This window comes from Dipodomys spectabilis, unplaced genomic scaffold (genome assembly GCF_019054845.1).
Source record: "Dipodomys spectabilis isolate Male_0828 unplaced genomic scaffold, ASM1905484v1 ptg000594l, whole genome shotgun sequence".
In the NCBI taxonomy this organism is placed as follows: Eukaryota; Metazoa; Chordata; class Mammalia; order Rodentia; family Heteromyidae; genus Dipodomys; species Dipodomys spectabilis.
In genome coordinates this window covers 578,441-600,626 of record NW_024871271.1, presented here as the reverse complement: position 1 = coordinate 600,626, position 22,186 = coordinate 578,441, and the positions used below count along the sequence as shown (strand labels likewise).

At 58.8% G+C, this 22,186-nt stretch overlaps 2 protein-coding genes across 12 annotated transcripts in view; both read left to right on the top strand.

The window, feature by feature from the left end:
• The first annotated feature begins 3,654 nt into the window (after positions 1 to 3,654).
• On the top strand, positions 3,655 to 14,760 carry Sh3bp2 (SH3 domain binding protein 2). Its single transcript, XM_042671034.1, is given in 14 exon segments — positions 3,655 to 3,800; positions 5,466 to 5,605; positions 6,652 to 6,754; positions 8,281 to 8,398; positions 8,731 to 8,801; positions 9,553 to 9,641; positions 9,964 to 10,032; positions 10,434 to 10,552; positions 10,554 to 11,047; positions 12,221 to 12,329; positions 12,627 to 12,682; positions 13,045 to 13,126; positions 13,783 to 13,842; positions 14,200 to 14,760. Coding segments are annotated over 14 exon segments (1,794 nt in total). The 3' UTR covers positions 14,338 to 14,760.
• A 4,475-nt stretch (positions 14,761 to 19,235) lies between these two features.
• The window catches only part of Add1 (adducin 1), a 62,056-nt gene continuing 59,105 nt past the window's right edge, over positions 19,236 to 22,186 (top strand). For 10 of the 11 annotated variants that reach the window (XM_042670983.1, XM_042670991.1, XM_042670980.1 and 7 more), the window contains exon 1: positions 19,309 to 19,398. The gene's annotated coding sequence lies outside the window, so the exon portion shown is untranslated. Of the gene's footprint in view, positions 19,261 to 19,308; positions 19,399 to 22,186 lie in introns of those variants that run through there. The other variant, XM_042670981.1, reaches the window with a different exon arrangement.

The window sequence follows — 22,186 nt, the reverse complement described above, 5'->3', positions numbered from 1 at the left end:
CCCCTTGGTGTTTTCGTCTGTGATGTAGGTGACTGGTCCGAAGCCAGGGCGTGGGGCCAGTGTGGTGGGCTGGCCCTGCGGGCACACAGCCCGAGTGTCTCTCTCTCCTTCCGGCCTCCGTGTCTGGTCCACTGGGCGAAGCGCTGATCTCGTGGGGGCGCTGTCAGGTGGAGCTTGGTGGTGGGCTGTGCAGCACCGGGCCAGCCCTGTGGAGCCACTTGTGGACCACGGAGGGTGTGTGTGTGTGTGCAAATGGGAGTGGACATAGGATTATGTGACTGCACAGATATGCACAGAGGGGCACATTAGTCTAGGCACGTGAGTATGAACAAGCACGCACATGCATTGTAAAGTGTGTGTGAATGAGCACACGTCCTAGCACAGGTGTATAGGTGTGTATGAGTGTGCCTCTCTATGCGTTCATGTGTGTATACACAGAACAATCATGGGAAGGTGTGTGTGTGTTTGTGCACGCCTGCGTGCATGTGTGCACAGGACAGAGCCTTCTTGCGCTTTGGTCTGGGCCCTCCCGCTTCCCTTGCTCTGGGGCTTCCCACGGCCAGCCTGGCCGGAGTTAAGCAAGTCCCAGACCCTGTGGTCATGCAAGGCACCGCTTCCTCCCCCTCGCTCACATTTGCAGGCTCGCATGTGTGCACACACCACACACATCTGGGAAGTGTGTTCTGCTGGAGTACCTGGGCGGTGACATTAGTGGCTCATGTGTGGGCCTTGACGGAGGAGGCCGGGCCGGCGGGAGGCGGGAGCCCCGAGCCCTTGGGAGTGGAGGCTGATGGGGCTGCCTGCAGGCTCCGGCCCAGGCTTGTGTGAGTGAGTCAGCTTTGAGAGGAGGTGGAAGGTGTACCCAGCAGTGGGCCTAGAGGCTATGTGCCGAGTGTCATGCCTGCCTAGCGTGTGCACTCACAAGTAAGCATGTGTGTGCAAGTACACGTCCACATGTGAGCAACGCCGTGACCACAGGCTTCTGGAAGGGTCTTGGGGCTCTGCAGACGTCGCCAGATCCACGTGCCCCACTGTGGGTCCCTGTGAGTCCAGAGCTGCATCCGAGGTGCAGACCCTGGCTGCAGGGCACAGTGTGTCCTGCTGCCCTTGTCCGGCCGCAGCCGCAGGAAGAGCCGTGTGTCCCTGGGAAATTGAAAGTGAAACGTGGGTGAGATTCACTCTCAGAACTCCTGCCACAGGGTCCTGGCAGACGTCGCCTCTCCAAGGAGGGGATTTGCTACCCAGGGAGCTGGTCCGAAGCCTGTAACCGGGTGGATTTAGCCATCAGGCCCTTGGGCTAGAGCAGTGCCCTGGAGGCCAGACCAGCCGGAAGACCCCTGAGGGCGCCCTTTAGTCTTTGTGGGCATAGGCAGAAAGGGAGTGTGTGAGCTGGGCTGAAATTTCCCAAGAGCTGTGTGGTCATCATGGCCTGCAAACCCTCACGCTGCAGACAGGGCACGGCCCTCTCCCCTTGGTCCCCTCCATCCCCTCTGTCCCCTCCATCTTGTTTTACGCTAGTGCCACAGCAGAGATGGCAGGTGTGCACCACCACACCTCGCTGTTGGTTGAGATGGGGCTGGCACATTTTTTGCCTCGTCTAAGTGTAAGGAAATACTTCAAGTACCAGGAGTATGAATATGAAAAGAGCAGAGCGGTGAGCTGGACAGGCCAGTGGTTTGCAGGCCAGCTGAAGAGCGGCAGGGCTGGGGGAGTTTGAATGGTGCCGCATGGCAGGCAGGGGGAAGGGGGGGAGGGGCGGGCTGCTTTGATGGAAGTGGGGTGGGAGAACAGTCTTATCCTGGGTTAGGGGACAGGGTTTGTTGTTTTCTTTTGTTTTGTTTTTTTGTCAGTTGTGGGGCCTAAACTCTGGGCCTGGGCTCTGTCCCTCAGCTCTTCAGCTCAAGGCTAGTGCTCTACCACTTGAGCCACAGCGCCACTCCTGGCTTTTTCTGCTTACGTGGTGCTAAGGAATCAAACCCAGGGCCTCATGCACTCTACCACTGAGCCACCTTCCCAGCCCAGACGGGGTTTTAACAGCATGTAGGTCACAGGTTATCTCTTTTACAGCTGCAGGGTGTGTTTGGGGTGTGGGGGAAGAGGAGGGGAAATGATTCAGAGATGTTGGCAGCAAGGACAGTTCTAAGAGATGGCTGGCAGGGGGAAAGGCAAGTGCTTTTTTTTTTTTGTCCAGTCATGGGGCCTGAACTCTGGGCCTGGCGCTGTCCCTCAGCTCTTCAGCTCAAGGCTAGCGCTCTACCACTTGAGCCACAGCGCCCCTTCCGGCTTTTTGCTTATGTGGTGCTGAGGAATCGAACCCAGGGCCTCTGGCATGCAAGGCAAACGCTCTACCACTGAGCCACCTTCCCAGCCCAAGGCAAGTGCTTTTTGTTTTCATTTTCCATCACTGGGCTTGAGCCATAGTCCTCTTATTTCCCATGTCCTGTAGCTAGGGTCATAGGCATGGAAGGTTTCCGTCCGTCCCTTGCTTGTTGATCCTCATGAAGTATCATGGAGTTTATCATCTATTGAGATGATCATGTGGGTTTTGTTCTTATTTTATCATTAATTGAATTTAAATGCATTAATTGAATTTCACTATTAAACCATCCTTGAATTGCTCAGATAAATCCTAGTCGGTCATAAAATCGTTTTGTACAGTTGCTGGAGTCAGCTTGCTGTGTTGGTTTCTATCTGTTGTTTAGTTTTTGCTGTTCCGGGTGCCTTGGCTTTTATGTTTTCTGGAGTGTGTAGGGGACTTGAAGGCTCAGCTCGCTCACTGCTGGCCCAGCATGTCCACAGGTGGGTGCTTTGTAGGTTTGGGTAGTACGGTGATGAGTCCGGCTGGTGCTGGCCCACAGATGGTCAAAGGCAGGAGGAGAGAAAGATGGGGGAAGTGGGGGCGTGCAAGCCAATCAGGGCTGCTGCCAGGTGTGTTGGCACATGCTTGTAACCCAACACTGTGAAGCTGAGGCAGGGGTGGCAGGCTGAGCTCCCCAGCCAGATGCTGTTTCAACAAAACAAAAGACACGAAGGCCTGGGCTAGGTCTGTACTGGAGACTGGGAGATTTAGAACAGAGTGGTTGATGGATGTCTGGGCTGGAGCATGATAGCGGGAAGGTGTGGAGAAGGGCAGGGTGGCTGGAAGGAGGCGTCGCCTACAGAGCTGGGTAAGCTACCAGGGCAGGGAAGGGACTGTCCACTGGAGACAAAGAGCTGCGGAGAAACTCCAAGACTAGATGCAAGAGGCCCAGAGATCAGGCCTGGGGTGGAGGCCTTACCACCAAGGGCTGGCAACCAGCAAGACAGTGGGGTGAGAATGGCCAAGCCTTCGGGCTGTCTCTGCAGGGCCAGTGCAGGTCCTCTGCCCACCGCCCTGCCAATCCGTCTGGCCTGGAAGGGTCTCCTTGCCTCCAGGCTGGGTAGCGGGTGCTGGTGCACTGTGGCTTCTGTCAAACACACTACCAGTTCTGGGCATCTGGCTTCTGCACCGCAGGGCGTGGTGTGGACAGTGAGGTGGAAGGAGAGGTCAGGCGCTGGGGGGGGGGGGCAGGGGAGGGGCGGTCTGAGTGGGCCGGTCCTGAGCAGTGGGCAGACACTCTCCGCCCATGGGGGCGGAGCCAGCGGCCACGGGGGGCGGCTGGTGGTGGGGCAGGCATGGCGGGCGCGGGGCCCCGGCCCCGGAGCTGGGCCCGGCGGGACAGGGCCTCCAGGGACGAGGCCGCAGCGGGGCCATGTCGCTGCGCGCAGGGGAGGAGGGCGCCTGCCGCCCCCCGGAGGCCGGTGCCAGCCGCCTGGACGCCGTGAGTACCGGCACCAACCCCTGGTCCCCAGACCCCACACTCCAGACCCCGCGGCTCAGCACCGCAACCTGGACCCTGGCCCCAGCCTCAGGCTGCAGTCCACCCGAACAAAGGCGGGCGTGGCCGTGGGGGTACAGGGCCGTCGGGGTACAGGGCCTGATTGGGGGTGCAGGCCAGTCTTTCTCTGGCCCCTCCCGTGGGTGGTCCTGGACATGGGCGCCCTCCTCCTGCCCCCACCCCCCAGTCCGCTCCCTCCATACTCCCTGCTCCCCTCTGGCAAGGGGCGGGGCTCAGCCTTTGTTCCTAACCTGGGCCTGATTGGGGACCAGGGGGGGCTTTGTACCCCCTGGCACCTAGGGGCAGGTGTCGGTCTGCCCTGGCCATGGCCCTGGTCAGTGGGCAGCCTGCAACCTGGTGTGGGTGACTTAGCCCAGCACTGGTGAAGGAGTGTGGGGTGCTGATGCCCAAGACAGTGGCTTTTTTCCTTTCTTTCTGCTTTGAGCCCAGTTCTGTGTAGTCCCTCTGGCTTGCACTCAGGACACTTCTCAGCTGGAGTTCTGGACAGATCCCAGGCCTGGCTGGAGTGGTTTCTTTGTGTGTGTGTGTGGCCGGGGGGGGGGGGGGGTTGCAGCTGTAGTGTCAGGGTCCCAGCCCGCCTGGGCCTCTGGGGCTCCAGGGTGGACCTGGCCAACATGGGGTGGGAAGAGGCACAGACACAACAGTGTAGTGTGGGTCCACAGTGCCGGGTCCCGGGAACCTCATGGAAGGCTCTCAGTCTGGATCCTGAGAGAGGAAAGCATGTGTGTGTGTGGGGGGTGTCTTCATGTGGGCAGGGTGGTGTCACACACACCAGGTGTGCGGGAGCCTCATAGGTTCAGGGCGGTGGCGGGAGCCCATGGACCTGGGGCCCTGCTCCCCGGACAGCGTGCCCCCAGGTCCCGCCCGGCTCTGACCTGATGGTCTAGGCTCATGATGTGGGTGCCAGCAAACCTGCCAAAGGTCCCATGACTACTTGGCCAGGGCAGCTGTGGGCCAGGCTGGGCTACTCTGTCCTCCGTGCTACGGCTCTAGCAGCGGAGGCCTGGGAAACGTTCCTCCAAAGAGCCGGCCAGGATGGGGGATAGTGGGCCCTAGGAGCCGGGGCTCTTGGCTCTGTGCGCTCCTGTGCAGGGCACGCTGGACAGAGTCTCTGAGGACAGGTGTTGGGAGCCATGCCCCGCATTCTGCACCGAGGGTTGGAGCAGATGGAAAGGGCACCCAGGACCCGCCACCTGCCTTCAGGAAGCCCTCCTTCAGGCTTCCTCACGGGCTTGCCTGCCACTGAGACTTGGGGAAGTTACAGCAAGGCAGACACTGCGCTGGGGTCTTGGGTTCGGTTACTACCACAGCGCAGGCCTGCTGGGGCCCTGTGCCCATGGAATCTGTGGGGAGAGGGAGACACAGCATCCCGGGGCCAGCCCTGCGGCCGAGGGCAGACGAGTGAGCGGCCCGTGAGGTTTGTCCTCCAAGGGCCCCATCCTGAGGCCTGGAAGAGGGTTTCCTCAGCCTCTTCTGCCCTGATCCTCCGTGTAGCCTTCTGGACCCTGACACAGTCCCCTAGAGTCCCCAGCTAAACTGCTCCCTCGCCCGCCCCAGGCCAAGCCGTATCTTCCTCTTTGATTGCAGCTTCATGGCGGCTGAGGAGGTGCACTGGCCTGTCCCTATGAAGGCCATCGGTGCTCAGAACCTGCTGACCATGCCTGGGGGCGTGGCCAAGGCTGGCTACCTGCATAAGAAGGGCGGCACCCAGCTGCAGCTGCTCAAATGTGAGTCCTTGGGCTACGGGGGTCACAGAGTGGCCACTGAGCGGGGATGGAGGCTGGCCTCGGTCCCCCTTCTCTGCCGCTCTGCTGGGCCTTCTTGGCTGTTGCAGCAGCTCTGAGCCTCTGCTTCCTTTTGTGGTGGGCCCTCTATAGTTCCCCTTCTAGCTCTGGTAGCTGTCACTCCTAGGGACCGGAGGGAAGCCTCCCTGGTCTGTGGGGTCCAGGCTGGTATAGCTGGGCAGAGATCGGGTAGACACATTGCTGACAGCTGTCTCTGGGAGCGTTAGCCTGCAGGGCTACCTGTGAGTGGTCAGTGAGTGGTCACGTGCTCTGGATGAACCTATGTGCCAAGTCAGGAGCCAACTGGGCCTCTGGAGATACACAGGACTCAGACCGTGATGGTCCAGGAAAGCAGCTGGGGAGAGGAAGGGAGCCCTCAGGTCTGGGACATGCCCACCTCGTGGATACAGGAGACTGTACTCCAGCATACCCTGCGCTGCTTAGCCGAGATGCCTTCAGCTGGGGTCTGTGGGTTCTGTGGCTCTGGATCCTGTGGGGTCAGTATCTGAAGCTTCCAAAGTAGGGCCATACCTGATGTGGCCCTGGCCTGGGCCGTGGGGTTTGTGGCCTTCTTGGGGCGATTGCTCAGCTGGGAGAGCCAGCTGTCATGAGCCAGCTCTGGGCATCTCGCCCTGTTTTCCTTGCTGGGCCAGCCCGGAGTGGAGGGAGCCTCCTGAAAGTACCCAGCAAGGCCTCCATGGCCAACCTCGGCCTGTGACGGCCCCACATTGCCCTAGAGCAGTCTGTTCTCGGTGAGTGGCTAGGCCTGCCCTGGGCATGGTGCCTGGCGCTGGCCAGGATGTCCAGGAGTTTATCTGTATTGGCTCTGTAGTGGGCCTCTGGGAAGGGAGCCCTACGCTCCCACTCAGCCTTCTCAGGGACAGACATCCTAGCATCAGGTTGTCTGGGGTCTCTGTGGAGGGCTCCCAGGGCGGGGTCCGTGTCTCCATCCCCGAGGCTCACCCCTGCCCACGCCACACTGTCCACAGGGCCCCTGAGATTCGTTATCATCCACAAGCGCTGCATCTACTACTTCAAGAGCAGCACATCTGCCTCCCCCCAGGGCGCCTTCTCCCTCAGCGGGTACAACCGGTGAGTGTCTGCCGCCCGCAGGCCCTGACGCCTGCTGCCCATGGCTGGGCCGGGCCATCCTCTTCCCGCCTTCAGAAAGCCCGGGCTCTCCCGTGGGTGTGTCCAGCCTCTGCTTTCCCCAGCTTGGCCTCTCATACCTGGCCTTACTTCATGCTCTGTCTTCAGGCTTCTGCCATGGACGTCTGGTGAAGTTGGTGGGTTTTTTGTTTTGTTTTTTTTTGGGGGGGGGGCCCAGTCGTGGGGCCTGATCTCTGGGCCTGGGCGCTGTCCCTCAGCTCTTCAGCTCAAGGCTAGCGCTCTACCACTTGAGCCACAGCGCCACTTCCAGCTTTTTTCTTTTTGTTTATTTGTTTATGTAGTGCTGAGGAATGGAACCCAGGGCCTCAGGCATGCAAGGCAAGCGCTCTACCACTGAGCCACCTTCCCAGCCCCTGGTGGGTTTTTTTTTTTTTTTTTTTGCCAGTCATGGGGCTTGAACTCAGGGCCTGGGCACTGTCCCTGAGCTGCTTTTGCTCAAGGCTAGTGCTCTACCACTTAGCCGCAACGCCATTTCTGACTTTTTCAGTGTATGTGGTGCTGGGGAATCGAACCCAGGGCTTCTTGCATGCTAGGCAAGCACTCTACCACTAAGCCACATTCCCAGGCCTGTGGTGAAGTTCTTACTGGGCTCTTTCTGGGGCGTCACCTGGGCCTAGAATGTGTGCTTCCAGAGTCCCGGTTAGCCACTGAGGAGTGAGCTCTGAGCTCCTCTTCCCTCCCCCCCTGCTCCTTCACCTACCTTGGGCGCTCAGAGCCCAGGCAGCCCAGCTCTGTCTTACTGTGGCCCTGCCCAGATTCTGGTCTCCAGGGTCTCCCAGGCTGGTGAAATCACTGGTTGAGGTCAGGAGCAGTCTTGAGGGCCCTGTGCTAGTCAGGCAGGCAGGCATGGCTGCCCAGAGCTCTGGGGTCTCCTGTGGAGGGGTATTCTCTTTCTCTAGACACATGGCCCTCTATATGTGCCAGCCAAGGCCTGCACTTGTCCAGTGAGTGACAGGTGAGCTATGCCCCAGGAACTGTGCCAACCCAGCAGGCGGGCTGGGCCTCGGTGCTGCCGTGGGCGGCTGATGGCCAGGTGGGCGTACCTGCCCGAGGATCTGGCCAGCAAGGCTCTCCCCAGGGAGACATCCAGTGTGGGCCATGAATTCTGGCCAGGGTGCAACCTGTAGAGCGGATGAGTCTCTCCGCTGAATGCAGGTGTGGTTGGCATAGAGAAAGGCCCAGGCCCACGGGGGGTGAGGGGGGGTACGCACATGGGTGGGCAGGGAGGGTGGCATGATCTCCTCTCTTGGCCCTGCACCCTGCTCAGTCCTTCCCTGCCTGTTCCCCGCCCGTGCCCGCACTGCCTGCTGTCTGAAGTGCCCACGCCCTCTGCTGGCACCCCGGCAGGTGCTCCTTGAAAAGATGCTGGGTGCCAGGACCCACCAGGAAGTGGGAGAGGGGGAGGCCTTGAGCAGCGCCAGGCGTGACCGCTGGCGTTGTGTCCTCAGGGTGATGCGGGCGGCTGAGGAGACCACATCCAACAATGTCTTCCCCTTCAAAATCGTCCACATCAGCAAGAAGCACCGCACGTGGTTCTTCTCTGCCTCCTCTGAGGACGAGCGCAAGGTGATCCCGGCGTCGGGCCGTGACTGCCGTCTGGCGCCCTGGCCAGGCTCAGGCCTCTGTCAGTTCCAGGCCCTGGGTTTTCGCTGTCCCAGTCTGGCCCTGAGGAGGTGTGGCTGGAGTAGTGGCAGCCTGTGGCTGCCACCCATCTACTCTGTCGGGAGGAGAGCGGGCTGAGGGCAGCAGTGGGGGGTGAGGCCGTGCCTCATCCATGCAGGCCGGGCTGGACCCAGTGGGGTGCCTCACCAGCCCCGGCCACTAGGGCGGTGGGGCCGTGGGCGGGGAGGGGCGCCCCATGTGGCACCGTGCCCACTGGGGCTCCTGGTGACCCGCAGAGCTGGATGGCCTTGCTGCGCAGGGAGATTGGCTACCTCCATGAGAAGAAGGAGCTGCCCCCCGACACCAGGTGAGCAAGGCGTGTGACCAGTATGCGGCCGCCCCAGGACTCCTGGGCTTGCTGCACGAGCACCTCTCGGCTTGGGGGGGGGGCGCGTGTGTGCAGGAGTGTGCCGCTTACACAAGTGCACGTCTGTGTGTGCTCCCATCTCCCTTTGTCCATCTGCGCTGTCATAGCTCCTGGTCGAGGCTCACACGGGCTTCTCTCCTCCGGGGAGGCCCAGCACTTACAGCAGCTCAGAGTTCTGCCTCTGTGCCCCACGGCCTTAGCTCTTTTGCTCACGGGCAGTGCTCCACCACTTGAGCCTCAGCTCTACTTCTGGCTTTTTGGTGGTTAACTGGAGATAAGAGTCCTATGGACCTTCCTACCCCTGCTGGCTTTGAACCTTGATCTACAGATGGCAGCCTCCTGAGTATCTTGGGGTATGAGTGGTGTTATAAGAACTGCCGGGAGGCAGGAAGGTGGCCTCCATCTTCCGTCTGCCTGTCTGTCCCGTTCCGCATGTGTGGGTGTCCCTGGGCATCTGGGCTTGTGCGTAGGTGTCTGTGCACACGGCCCGCTGCGTTCGCCCATGTCCACACATCTGAGTAACTGCACATGTGTTCTCGTAGGTATGTATGTCAGTCCAAGTGTGTCTTGTGTGTATCCTTGGACTTACCCAGTGTCTGAGTTTGTCTGTTAGAGTGTCCTGTGTGTGCACGTGTCTTTACATGAGTGTGGAGGGACTCATTGCTTGTCCCGGACACCTTCCCTGTTTCAGCGACTCCAGCTCAGACACGGACAGCTTCTACGGTGCAATAGAGCGGCCTGTGGACATCAGCCTGTCTCCATACCCCACGGACAATGAGGGTGAGGCCTGGGTCTGTGTCTGGGCGCCTTCCCTCTCCGCACCTGGCTGCTGACAGTGCGGGGACCAGGCTGCTCTTGGTGGCTGTGGAGGGGAGCGAGGCGTGTTAGGCTGTGCTTCAGTTGTCTTCTGGCAGTGACAGTGACTTCCCAGTGTTGGCCATCAGCAGTCTGGGCTCTGGATTCAAGTCCTGCCACCTCCTCCCCGTCTCCCGAGCACTCTGCTCCTGTGCCGCTGTGCTAGGGCACAGTGGCCGGGCTGTCCATCCTGTGTGCAGCTGGGCCCGGGCCCCCTTTGGCCTCACCTTCCACCTGTTGCCCACAGACTATGAGCATGAAGATGAGGACGACTCATACTTGGAACCTGACTCCCCGGAGCCCCTGAAGCCCGAGGGTAGGGTTGGTGGGGCCAGCATGCTCTGCAGTGGGAGGTGGGGGGGGGGGTACCAGACGGCAGGAGTGGTCTGGGCCCAGAGAAGGCTAGATGGGGCTGGTAGAGCGCTTGCCTAGCACGCATGAAGCCCTGGGTTCGATTCCTCAGTACCACATACACAGAAAAAGACAAAGTGGCGCTGTGGTTCAAATGATAGAGTGTTAGCTTTGAGCAAAAGGAAGCTCAGGGACAGCGTCCAGGCCCTGAGTTCAAGCCCCAGGAATGGGGGGGGGAAGGCCAGATGGGGAACCCAAGGCTGCTGGCGTGCTGCATTCTGGGTTGGCATCCGCTGACCGCTGCCCGTAGCAGGTGCTGTAGCTCCAGCCTTCCCCGGGTGACGTGGACTTCTCTTTGCTCTGCAGACGCCCTGACCCATCCTCCGGCCTACCCTCCCCCCCCAGTGCCCACGCCCCGGAAGCCAGCCTTCGATTTGCCGCGGGCCCACTCCTTCACCTCCAAAGGCCCAGGCCCCCTGCTGCCACCCCCCCCCTCCTAAGCGAGGCCTCCCGGAGGCCAGCCTGGCTCCCCTGTGCCTGAGAGAGCCCACCCTCAGGGCGCCGGCCGCCTCCAGGAGGATGAGCGACCCCCCACCCAGCAGCGCCCCCTCGGGGCCCAGCCCCCGCAGACCCCCTGGCTTCCGGGAGAGTCTGAGCTCCAGCCCAGAGCCCTGGACCCCCAGCCACGCGGCCAGTGCCATGACCAGCGCCGCCGCCGCTGCCCGCACCTGTGACAAGCTCAAGTCTTTCCATCTGTCTCCCCGGGGCCCGCCGACAGCCGAGCCCCCACCCGTGCCTGCAAACAAGCCCAAGTTCCTGAAGATGGTGGAAGAGCTCCCCCAGAGGGAGGCGGCCAAGCCAGGGCTCTGGGTGCCCCCCGTGGCCCCTAGGCCCCCTGTGCTGAAGTTGCCCATGCCTGAGGCCACAGCTGGACCTGCGGTGCTGCCCCGGCCAGAGAAGCCACCGATCCCCCACCTCCAGTGAGTCTGGCCGAGGTGCCTGCCGCCCCTCCCCAGGGACGCCTCCCTGGCCTGCCCGGTCAACTGGCACCCAATGCATTCTGAGCCTGTGTGGGGCATCAGGCGCAGAGCCTGCCTCCGTGGGTCAGCCTCTTCTGCCCTGGACGGACCCAGGTCTGCAGCTGACGGCTGACCCAGCCTCGAGGCCCTGCAGCCCGGGGCTGCTTCAGAGGCACTGACCCCTGCAGCCGCTGCTGGCCGGCCGGGGGCCTCCAGGGCCCTGCCGTCCTGACGCTTGCGGGAAAGCGGGCGGTGAGCCACGCGCCGGCCTGACGTAGGCTTGCCTCAGAACGTGCATGGGTCTGTGCCCAGGCCCGAGGCCGCTCCAAGAGCTTTCTCCTGTACTGCTGGGTGGCACCAGGGTTCCACTCCACACAGCCCCTCCCACCATGGCCCTCCGGCAAACGATCTGGCACCCGGGTGGGTTCCTGCCTTGCGTGGCGGGTGAGCCACAGGGGCGGCCTTCCTGGTGCTCTGACGAACGTATCCCCATGGTGGCTGTGGCACCCCCTCTCCAGGGTTCTGTGGCATCCGGAGCCTCTGCTGCCCGCAGCGAAGCGTCTGGAGAAGCACTTGTGTTTGCTTCACGAGGGCCCACAGCGGAGGCGAACGCTTTCAGTCGTCCTGCCAAACCTGGGTCTGGCCTTACCCACACCCACCCTGGCAGGGCCTCCCGGTCCTCAGGCACGCGTGGGCTTCTCAGAAGCTCTGGGGTTTGGGGAGTGGGCCAGTTTACCCCTTCCCCTGTGGGTACTACAGGGCTGTCACTTGACGTCCCTGGGGGCAGATGGCGTTGCTCAGCCTCCGCTTCACCAACGCCAACGGCTTGCCAGGCGGGCGGGGCCTGGTCAGGCTCCCAAGGCCATCATTAGGGGACAACACCTCGCGCAGGTGCCCTGGTGCCTCCCATGTCAGAATGGCGGCCCTGACTTCCTACTTGGCTCCTGGCCTCCTTTGATTTTCACGGCAATGAGTGCGGACCTCTGAGCGCCGTCCTGGGCCCGTGTTGCCAGGGGACCCAGCACTGCAGATCCTGGATTCTCATGCTGAACTGGCATGAGAATGAGTTCAGGGGGAGAGGAAGGTGGCTCAGGGTGACGAGGTCTTGCCTTCCTCCTCTTTTCCCCACTGCAGGCGATCATCCCCTGATGGGCAAAGTTTCAGGAGTTTCTCCCTTGAAAAACCCTGGCAACCCACACAGGCCAGGACTAGCGGAGAGGATTCGGATGAGGACTACGAGAAGGCAAGGCTGAGTGCAGGGTGGGATCGTACATGCCAGTGGGCAGACAGGTCGTGGGAGCATCACAGGCCAGGCTGGCCCACACTGGCCTCCCTGAGCCAGGAGCCCCCAGAAGGCCAGAGCTGAGGGGGATAGGACACTGCGAGGTTCAGGATCCTGGAGTGGAGGGGCAGCAGATGGGTGGTGGTGGCCTGGGGAGGGTCACTCACTCGGGATCTTGGAGTGGAGGCAGCCAGACGAGGCTTGGGTGGTATGTGGAGGTCACTCAGGTCTCCATGATGATTACTGCTGGCTTCTTAGGTGCCGTTGCCCAACTCCGTCTTTGTCAACACTACAGAATCCTGCGAAGTGGAAAGGTTAGTACAAAGTCCTCTTGTACTAGTAGGGACAGGGTGCTGGGTCCCTTGCTTTTCTGTCCCCTTTGCTCACCTTGGTGCTGGACGATTGCTGGCCCAAGCACACAGCCCTAAGTGCAGCAGGAACCCTCCTCCCCACTGGCCCACCTGGCGTCAGGACAGCCAGTCTGAGACCCAGAGGAGCATGTGGCCTAAGCGTGGGGTCATGGAATGCACGTGCTCCGAGCTCAGTCATGGCGTGCACGTGGCTCGAATGTGGGGTCGTGGCATTATTGATATGTGACGCACAGAGTGGTTACAGTTACATGTCAGGTAAAGAATCTGTTTCCTTTGGACAGTGCAGCATGGCTGTTTAATTTTAGGTTGTTCAAAGCCACAAGTCCCCGGGGGGAGCCCCAGGACGGACTCTACTGCATCCGCAACTCCTCCACCAAATCCGGGAAGGTAGGGTGCTGGCACAGCTGTGACCCTGGAGCTCTGGCCCTCCACACCCCCCAAGTAGCAGTGGGGACCCACGGTTTATAGATCCCTTCCCACGCAGCCTCGGCTTCGGCCTCAACTGACCTCTGTGAGCCCCGTGTCTCGCAGTGCTCCACCTGGTGTCGGGGCTAGGGGTCATCCGCAAGGTGGGGCCCAAAGGGGGCGGGGCATCAGAGCTGCAGAGGGGGCGGGGCATCAGAGCTGCAGAGGGGGCGGGGCATCAGAGCTCCAGAGGGGGCGGGGCATCAGAGCTGCAGAGGGGCGGGGCATCAGAACTGCAGTGGAGGTGGTGCCAGGGCACAGGTGTGGGAACGGCAGGACACCAGCTGGCACTGCCCACGTCCTCCAAGCGTGTAGTGTGTGATCTCTCACCCTCCTCTCCCACGTGTGTTTGTGACGGTTTCAGGCAGCCCAGGCCCTGCTTCTGCTGTTTATGTCTCATTGGAGGCTGAAGGCAGAGACACCCAGGGCTAAGGACTTCCCTGACAGGAGTCTGCAGCCGGGCAGGGGTTCAGGAGCCTGCGGCCATCTCACCCCTGAGGGCCAGGTGCTTCTGCCTCTCAGCTTCTGAGGTCCTTCATGCAGCCTCTCCTGTCTGTCCCGTGCTTCCCTCCCTGTAGGTCCTGGTTGTGTGGGATGAATCTTCTAACAAAGTGAGGAACTATCGAATCTTTGAGAAGGTGAGGGCCAGGCCAAACTCCTGCGCAGCGTGTGAGCGATGGGTGGGTTGAGATCAGCCTCTCCAGGATGTACCCCAGCCCTGTCCTTCACCTCTCCCAACCCTGCCTTGCCCTTCCCTCTGTGACCTTGGAGGAGCAAAGTGGAACCGCCCCTGGCTTTGTGTGGGAGCCTTGGGGGTGGCAGGGAGGTGGGAATTTGAGGAGCTCAGGCCCGTGTGGCACACGGGGGAGGAGCAGGCCTGATCATATATGCCACTGTCACTGCTGACTGGCAGGGCATGGGGTTGGGGAAACACGCTCGGTGGGGCCACCTGGCCTGCTGAGACCCATTGCTTCTGCCTTCTTCTGCCTCCACAGGACTCCAAGTTCTACCTGGAGGGCGAAGTCCTGTTCGTGAGTGTGGGCAGCATGGTAGAGCACTATCACACGCATGTGCTTCCCAGCCACCAGGGCCTGCTGCTGCAGCACCCCTACGGCTACTCCGGGCCCAGGTGACACCTACCTGGCACTGCTGTGGGACCGAAGCAGCAGTTGGACCAGAGTGCCACGCCATGCAGATGGAGCTGGGCCTGTGGGGTGAGATCCGAGGAGCAAGTCGCATGCTGGATGCTGGGCCTTCCCAACAGACAGCAGGCCCCACCCAGCGGGCTGGGGCTCCAGGCTGGACTTGGCCATGGACTGCGTGGACTGGCCGACTGCCCTGAGCTATTTCCTAGGAACCTGAGGCCCAGGACTGAACCCACCTGGGCTTTGGGGAGACAAGGTCTGGTCCCTACTACACACCTACCCTGCAGCAGACTGGGACCGGGCAGGACTGGGGCTGTTGGATGGGGTACGGCTGGCCCCGGACCTTCCAGCAATGCCAAGGCATGGGCTCCAAGGGGGGCTGTTGCCTCCCAATAAATCAGGTGATCTTCACACCAATGGCCAGGGCTTGGTTGGCAAGGAGGGGCAGCTAGCTCTGCTCTGAGCCCACATGTGTCCAGGTGGAGAGCAGCTAACGGGAACCGTAAGAGTTGGTCCTCCCCTCTTCTCAGCCACAGGCCACCGGGTGACTTGCTGGGGGCTCATAGCAGTGTCAGGTCAGGACACAGCGGAGGCCATCTCGGTTCAGAGCCCACATTCTAAGCCCAGCAGGTGCCAGAGCTGAGGGTGTCCTGTGAGCCGGTCTCTGGGCTGACTTCGCAGGCTCGCAGCCTAGTATCGAGACACTGGGCTTGACATGCCGGCAGTACAGCACCCAAAGCTACTGGGCCCTGGAGCTCGGAACCCAGGAGGCTTCCTGGTGGTGATGCTGCGAAAGGATGGGCAGAGAGGGCCCTGAGACAGACGGGGGTGGAGATGTGGCACCCACATGTCCACGGCCTAGCGACGCCCAGCTCACCTGCCCCCCGGTTTCTATGCGGGAGTTCCAGCTAGTCACATTGTGTGGCACAGCCACCAGCCTGGGTGTTTTTCTAGAAACAATCGCAGCTGGGAGTCAGGGCTGGATGGGGCTTCGGGTTGCCAGGTCCTTCCTGCATGTAGTGAGGGAGATTTTCAGGTAAGACCCTGATGGAGGATTGCCCGGTGTGCGGCAGTGAGTGGCTGTCCAAGGAGGGAGTCCTCGCTCAGGGCCTCTCGCCTCCTGTCACGTTCTGGGGATTTGGAAGGCTGTGACCCCAGGGAAACGGGGGGGGGGGGGGGAACCTGTGGGTGTCCGGGGCTGTCTCTGCAGGTGTTTCGGGTGCACCTGGGGAGCAGGTCAGTATGCCAGAGAGAGCCTGGGCACACGGGCGGGTGCTGCTGGGGCTCCCAACCACCCTGGTGGAATGCACTGGTCCTCCTCCCTGTGGTTGGAATTCCTCACGCTGTGTGCCGTGACGGGGAACAAGAGTGGAGTGGCGGCAGAAGCAGGCTCTCCCATCCCCGCTCCTGTGAAGTATAAAGTAGGGGGCTAGAAAACGGCTTTCTAGTATAGTATAGAACCTTGTTTCTGGAACCAGTTTAGTGGCTAGCGTGTGTTGGGGGACCCCTGAACCGGAGGGCTTGTGGGGGTTCCGGGTGATGAGTCCCTCTGGCCAAATGGATAGCCAGTGCTTATGCCTGTCCAAGGCCCATCCCAGGGGCCCGCCCAGCTCACCTTCCAGACTCAGCACCTTCTGGTACAGCTGCCCACCTCTTTGTCAACTGCCAGGCAGGGGTATGGCTCTTGTTTTTTGTTTGCAGAAATGTGATTGGAGGTGGTAGGGAAATCCCAGGCCCGGAGGAGGGGCCCTTGGCTCTGCTGTGCTTGCTAGTGGTCTGTTCCACACGTAAGCCTAGCAGGCAGTGGAAGTAGTACCAGTCACTGAGCACTTCTAGTATTTGAGGTGCTGAGCTGGGCACTGGAGCTAATTTGCTTGGAGAACAGCTTCTTTTTTTTACAAGCAAGAGAAAAGGGGCTAGAGAGGTCACCAATCAAGTCCAGCTTTGCCATTCACTAACTGGCTGCAACTCTGGGGGCACTGGTGAGGAGCGCCCCTCAGGGTGGGCAGCTTAGTGCAGCTCTAATCAGGTGCCTTCCCATGATGAGACAAACAGAGATGGCCTTGGCCATCCCCTTGATAGACCAACTGAGAACCAGAAGGAAAAGGCCTTTGCGAGTGCCCCAGGCCCTGGGGGAGAATGAGCTAGACATGCTAGCATGTGTCCTGAGAGGAGAGGGAAGGCCACGGTCTCTGAGCTCTCAACACACATCCTGCAAATTTCTGCCTGCATGGCCTATTCCCTCTCCCTGATGGAAGGGCTCGGGGGAAGCTTTGCTTGCAGTGACCTCTGGAGGTGTTTGACTCAGTCCCATATCACAAAAGTGTATAAAGGTGGTTCCCCACTGAAGCTCCTTTCCCTGGAGGGAGATTCGTGAGGCATAGAACAGACCTCTGACCCACCTGCCATCCTGTAGATGCTTCCAGAACTCTGCAGGAGCCTTCGCAGATATTCACAGTGGCCTGACAGCTGCCCTGCCCTTCAGGCTGAAGGACAGTATCTGTGGTCATACCCTGAGCTTCTCTGAGCTGAGGAAATTCCTTTTACCATTTATGTCCTGTGGAATAAAATATAGAGGAAATAAGTAAAGCAAATGTGCAGTCTAACATGGTTAGGAACATCTGAGCAACTCCAAGGAACAGCCTTCGCACCCATCACAGCACCTTCTGTCCTGGCTTGCGTGGGTCTTGTGTTCTTGTTTTTCACCACCCAGTTATGCATTCAGCCCCGCATCTTCTTGCTCTTATGTTGTATAGTAATGGGATTACACAGATGCAAGCTTTGGCATCTGTCTTCTCTGGGTCATCACTGTCAGATCTATTCATGTTGCCATGCATAGCTTGATTTGTTCAAGTTCATTGTTGAAACTGTTCCACTGTGTGACCATATCATTACTCATGGATCCAATTGTTTTCATTTGGGGGCAGTTACAGATAATGCTGCCAGCAACAATCACACTGGTGTCTCATGCCGGATTAAGCTCCAGTTTCTCTAGGGTATGGGTTTTTTTTTTTTCCTTTTATTTTACAAGAAAATTCTAGGTGTTTTTGTTGTTTTTGATGTTGTTGGTTGTGGGCTGCTGTCCCTCAGCTCTTCAGCTCAAGGCAAGCACTCTACCACTTGAACCGCAGTGCCACTTCTGGCTTCTTGGTAGTTAACTGGAGATAAGAGTCTCATGGACTTTCCTGCCTGGGCTGGCTTTGAACCAGATCTCAGCCTCCTGAGTAGCTAGAATTACAGGGTGAACCACCAGTGCCTAGTGAATAGTCTAGTTTTTATGTCAGTAAAAGAGAATTCCCTTGTCTTTGCATAATTTCCAACACTTGGTATTTGCTAGACTTTTCATATTTGCTTGTCTGGTGTGTGTATATCTTTTATAGGCATTTAGCAAGTTACTAATAGTATTGAAAACACTTTCTTGTGTTATTAGCCTTTTTGATTTTATCTCGTGTGAAATGTTTTGTTTTTTCCCTTCAGTACTGGGGTTTGAAGTCAGTGTCTTACATTAGTTAGGAAGGTGTCCTACCACCTAAGGATGGCAGGCACATGTCACCACGCCCAGTTATGGAATGGGAAGAGGGCTCACCAGCTTTCCTCTCTATACTAGCACTGGCACCTGCTTATTCAGGCCTTTTGTCCCCTTTCCTCCCTCTGTGTGGCACTGGAGTTTGAACTTGGCCTTGTTTTCCAGGCGTTGAGCCATTTGGGCCATTCCTCCAGCCTTTTTTGCTGCTTCACTTTGATTTTAGGTAAGGTCTTGTGCTTTTGAAGTCTTGGACTGGGATCCTGCTGCTGCCTCCCCAATGTGTGCTGCTGTGGGGGCTTGCTTTTGAGGTAATCTGGGTTGGACTTTTTGCCCTGGCTGGCTTCAAACTGCAGTCTTATTTTTGCCTCCTGAATGTATTTTTTTCTTGTTTTTGTTTGGTGGTAAAGGGGCTATACTTGTTGGGTACTAGGTAACACCATAGCCTTGCGCTTGCTAGGTAGGCTAGCTACCATTTCAGCTGAGCCTCAGTTGATTTTTATTCATCGATAGACATTGCTTATATAACTTTGATAGTATTAACATGCTGCAGATAGATATCTGTCTTAACTGATTATGTCTTTTTCTTTTTTCTGGTGGTTCTGGTCAGGGCCTTGTACCTGCTAGACAAGTGCTCTAGCACTTGAGCCACGTCCCCGGTGCCCATTATGACATCTTCTAATGAAGGTGTTTACTGTTTTTTGGTAGCCCTGTCCATTGTCTTCCCTGGGCGGTGAAGGCCCCAGATGGGGCAAAGGAGGGACATGGGGGAATGCGGGGGGCTGGCGGGGGACTGGCAGGAGGACTGGTAGAGGACTGGCGGGGACTGGTAGAGGACTGGCGGGGACTGGCGCTGCGGAGGCCCCGCCGCTCGCTCGCTCGCGGAGCGCCTGCAGGCCGGGGCGGACCCAGGCCCAGGCCGCCAGCTCACCCCGCGGGAGCCTTATCGGGGCGCGCAGGCCCCGCCGCCTGACCCCACCCAGACCGCCAGGCTCCGGGACGGAGCTGTTCCGGGGCGGCTCCGCGGGGCGCCGCCGAGGCGGCCGCTGCAGCCGGCAGGCCCGCGCCCGCCAGACGGTGGCGGGGCCGCATCGTGAGGCTGGGCCGACCCCCGGCCGCGCGCGGGGCGCGGCAGGTCGCGTCCGGGAAGACAACCCGTTCCGAGGGCCTCCGAGGCCACAGCCACGCCCTCCTCGGCTCGGACCCTCCCCTTCCGTCTTGATGCGGCCAATTGCGTGGCGAGATGCTGGGTGGCCTCGGCGCGTGCCGGGCCAATGGGGCCGCGCGTTGCTGGGCTGCCGCGCCGCAGGCCGCACCCAGCTCGGGCGGCGGGGGCGATCCTCGGGCTGAGGGGCGGAGAGGCCGGAGCGGCGGCGCTGCGGGCCGGGGTGCGCGGGGCGGGCCGGGTGCGCGCGGGGGCCGGGGGCGGGGCCAGGGCCGAGCCCAGCCGCGAGGGAGCGAGCCGGGCGGCGGCGGCCGCACTCGGACCGGGGAGGCGCGCGAGCTGCCCTCGATTCCGCGCTGAGGTGAGGCCTGCGGGCCGGGGCGCGGCCTCCGGGCGGGGCGCGGGGCCTGCGGGCGGCGCGGGGCGGGCGGGCGCGCGGAGCCGGCGGCGCGGCCCGGGCCGTCCCCTCGGGAAAAGCCCGGAGCCCAGCCCCGCCGCCGCCTCCCCGCAGCCGGCCGCGCCCGCCGGCGGCTGGCCCGGAGCGCGGGCGGCGGCGGCCGCGGCGGGCTGGGCCGGTCCTGCCCGCTCCTGGTGTCGGTGGTTGAAGGTTCTTCCGTTTTCCTGCTCTCGCACCGCTCTCGGTCCCGCGGTTCGTAGCTCAAGGTGCCCGGTAGGTGATCCGTGTTCCTTCTGCAAATACCCGGAGCTGCTGCGGCCTCGACCCTGTGACCGGAGACCAAGCCCGCAGCACCGGACGCCCAGAGCCTAGCGGATAGGGGTGTGCGTGTGCGCGCGTGTAGTGTGTGTGTCGGCGCCAGTGTCAGTACTGGAGCTGGAACTTGGGCCCGGGCGCTGCCCCAGAGCTTTTCCTGCTCAAGGCTGGAGCTGGAGCTGAACCACTTGAGGCACACACACCTTCACTTGCGTCGTGACCCCCTCCCCCAAGGGTTAATTGGAGATAAGAGTGTCACACACTTTCCTCCCCAGCCTGGCCTCAAGCCTGTGATGCTCAGATCTGTCTGTTGAGTAGCAAGGATTACAGGAGTGAGCCACTTGTGTCTGGCTGAAATCTTAATGGGACAGAAAATAGAATCTGAAATAATCCCCTCTTCTTTGCAAAAACCATGCGCCGAAAGAAGCTGGGAGTCCGTGAGTAGGAGCAGAGGGAGGACATGTCAGGCTAGAGGTGAATTGTATGAGGATAGGCTTGTAATAATTGCAGTGTTTACTTAAAGGGCAAAACCGGCAGTGTGTGTGTGTGTGTGTGTGTGTGTGTGTATTATTAAGTCTACCAATTTGAGACACCTCAATTCTGGGATATATATGGAAAAAGCTAGACTACTAAAATTAGATTTTTTTTTTTTTTTGGGGGGGTCCGGTCGTGGGGTCTGAACTCTGGGCCTGAGCTCTGTCCCTCAGCTCTTCAGCTCAAGGCTACCGCTCTACCACTTGAGCCACAGCCCCACTTCCGGCTTTTCTTTTCTGCTTATGTGGTGCTGAGGAATCGAACCCAGGGCCTCAGGCATGCAAGGCAAGCGCTCTACCACTGAGCCACCTTCCCAGCCCCCTACTAAAATTAGATTTTTGAGGAAGCAGATAGCTGGACAGTCAAAACTGCTTTTTAGGGCTTTGATGTAGTATATCACAGTGGTACAGTCAATTTGTTAATTTGCTATTTGTATGTAGGATTTCCTTCCTTTCTTCCTTCTTTCCTTCCTTCTTTCCTTCCTTCCTCTCTTTCTTTCTTTCTTCCCTTTCTTTCTTTCTTTCTTTCTTTCTTTCTTTCTTTCTTTCTTTCTTTCTTTCTTTCTTTCTTTCTTTCTTTCTTTCTTTCTTTCTTTCTTTCTTTCTTTCTTTCTTTCTTTCTTTCTTTCTTTCTTTCTTTCTTTCTTGTGCAGTTCCTGTGGCTTGAAATTGAGGGCCTGGATTGCCATCCTTGAGCTTTTTTGCTCAAGGCTAGCCGCTAGCACTCTACCACTTGAACCACACCTCTCCTTCTGGCTTTTTTTAGTGGCTAATTAGAGATAAGAGTTCCTGAACTTTCTTTCCAGGGCTGTTTTTGAACCAAGGTATTCAGAACTCATCCTCTTGAGTAAGTAGCTTTGCTTTTGAAGTGTAGCCTCCCAAGCGGGCCTCACTTGGGGACTAGCCTTGTCTGATCCTCATCAGCTGGCTGATGAAAGTGCACTGTCATGGATAGTGGCTTCTTATAGTGGAAAATAATAGTTTGAGTATATCTAATCCAAAAACCTGAATCCTAAATGCTTCACTAGCTACTAAATGAGACATCAGCAGCTGAACTCCCATTTTTTTTTTTTTTTAAATAAAGCACACATAACTCCTTTCCTTTGACAAAAACTGGGTATGTGGATGCTTGACTTCTCTTTCTTTCTTTCTTTTCTTTCTTTCTTTTTTTTTTTTTGTCTGTCGTGGAGCTTGAACTCTGGGCTTGGGCACTGTCCTTGTGCTCTTCAGTTCAAGGCGAGCGCTCTACTGCTTGAGCCACAGCACCACTTCCGGTTTTCTAGCGGTTTATTGGAGTGAGAGTCTCATGAACTTTCCTGCCTGGGCTGGCTTTGAACTGCGATCCTGAGATCTCAGCCTCCTGAGTAGCTAGGATTACAGGCATGAGCCACCGGCGCTTGGCTTTGACTTCTTTTCTGAGAGATAGGTGTCATGTTAAGCCCAACTTTGTGACTTCTCTTATCGGAGGCATCCTGTGATTGGAATAGTATAGATTTAGAAGAAATTCAATATTTGGAAAATACCACAAGAAAGATCTAATGATAAAGAATGAAAGGCTGATGTGGTTGTGCCAGTCTGTAACCCCACCTACTTTAGAGTCAGAGATTAGGAGCATTTTGGTTTGAGGCAAGCCTGAACGTAAAAAGTAACAGCTTTATCTGAACCAGCAAGCTGAGTGTGTGGTGCACACCTGTATTGCCAGCTCCGTGGGAGGCACGGGTAGGAGGGGCCTAGTCTAGGCAGACCAAGACCGCCAAAGTAAAATAATAAAAATAATAGGTCTTCCCTTTTGCACTATATGATGAGCAAACTATAGTAGAACGCCAGCTGCCTTTGCTCTAAAACAACAGAGGACAATTGTATGAGATGTCAGATTCTACTGTGGTTTGAACTCAAGGTCTTAT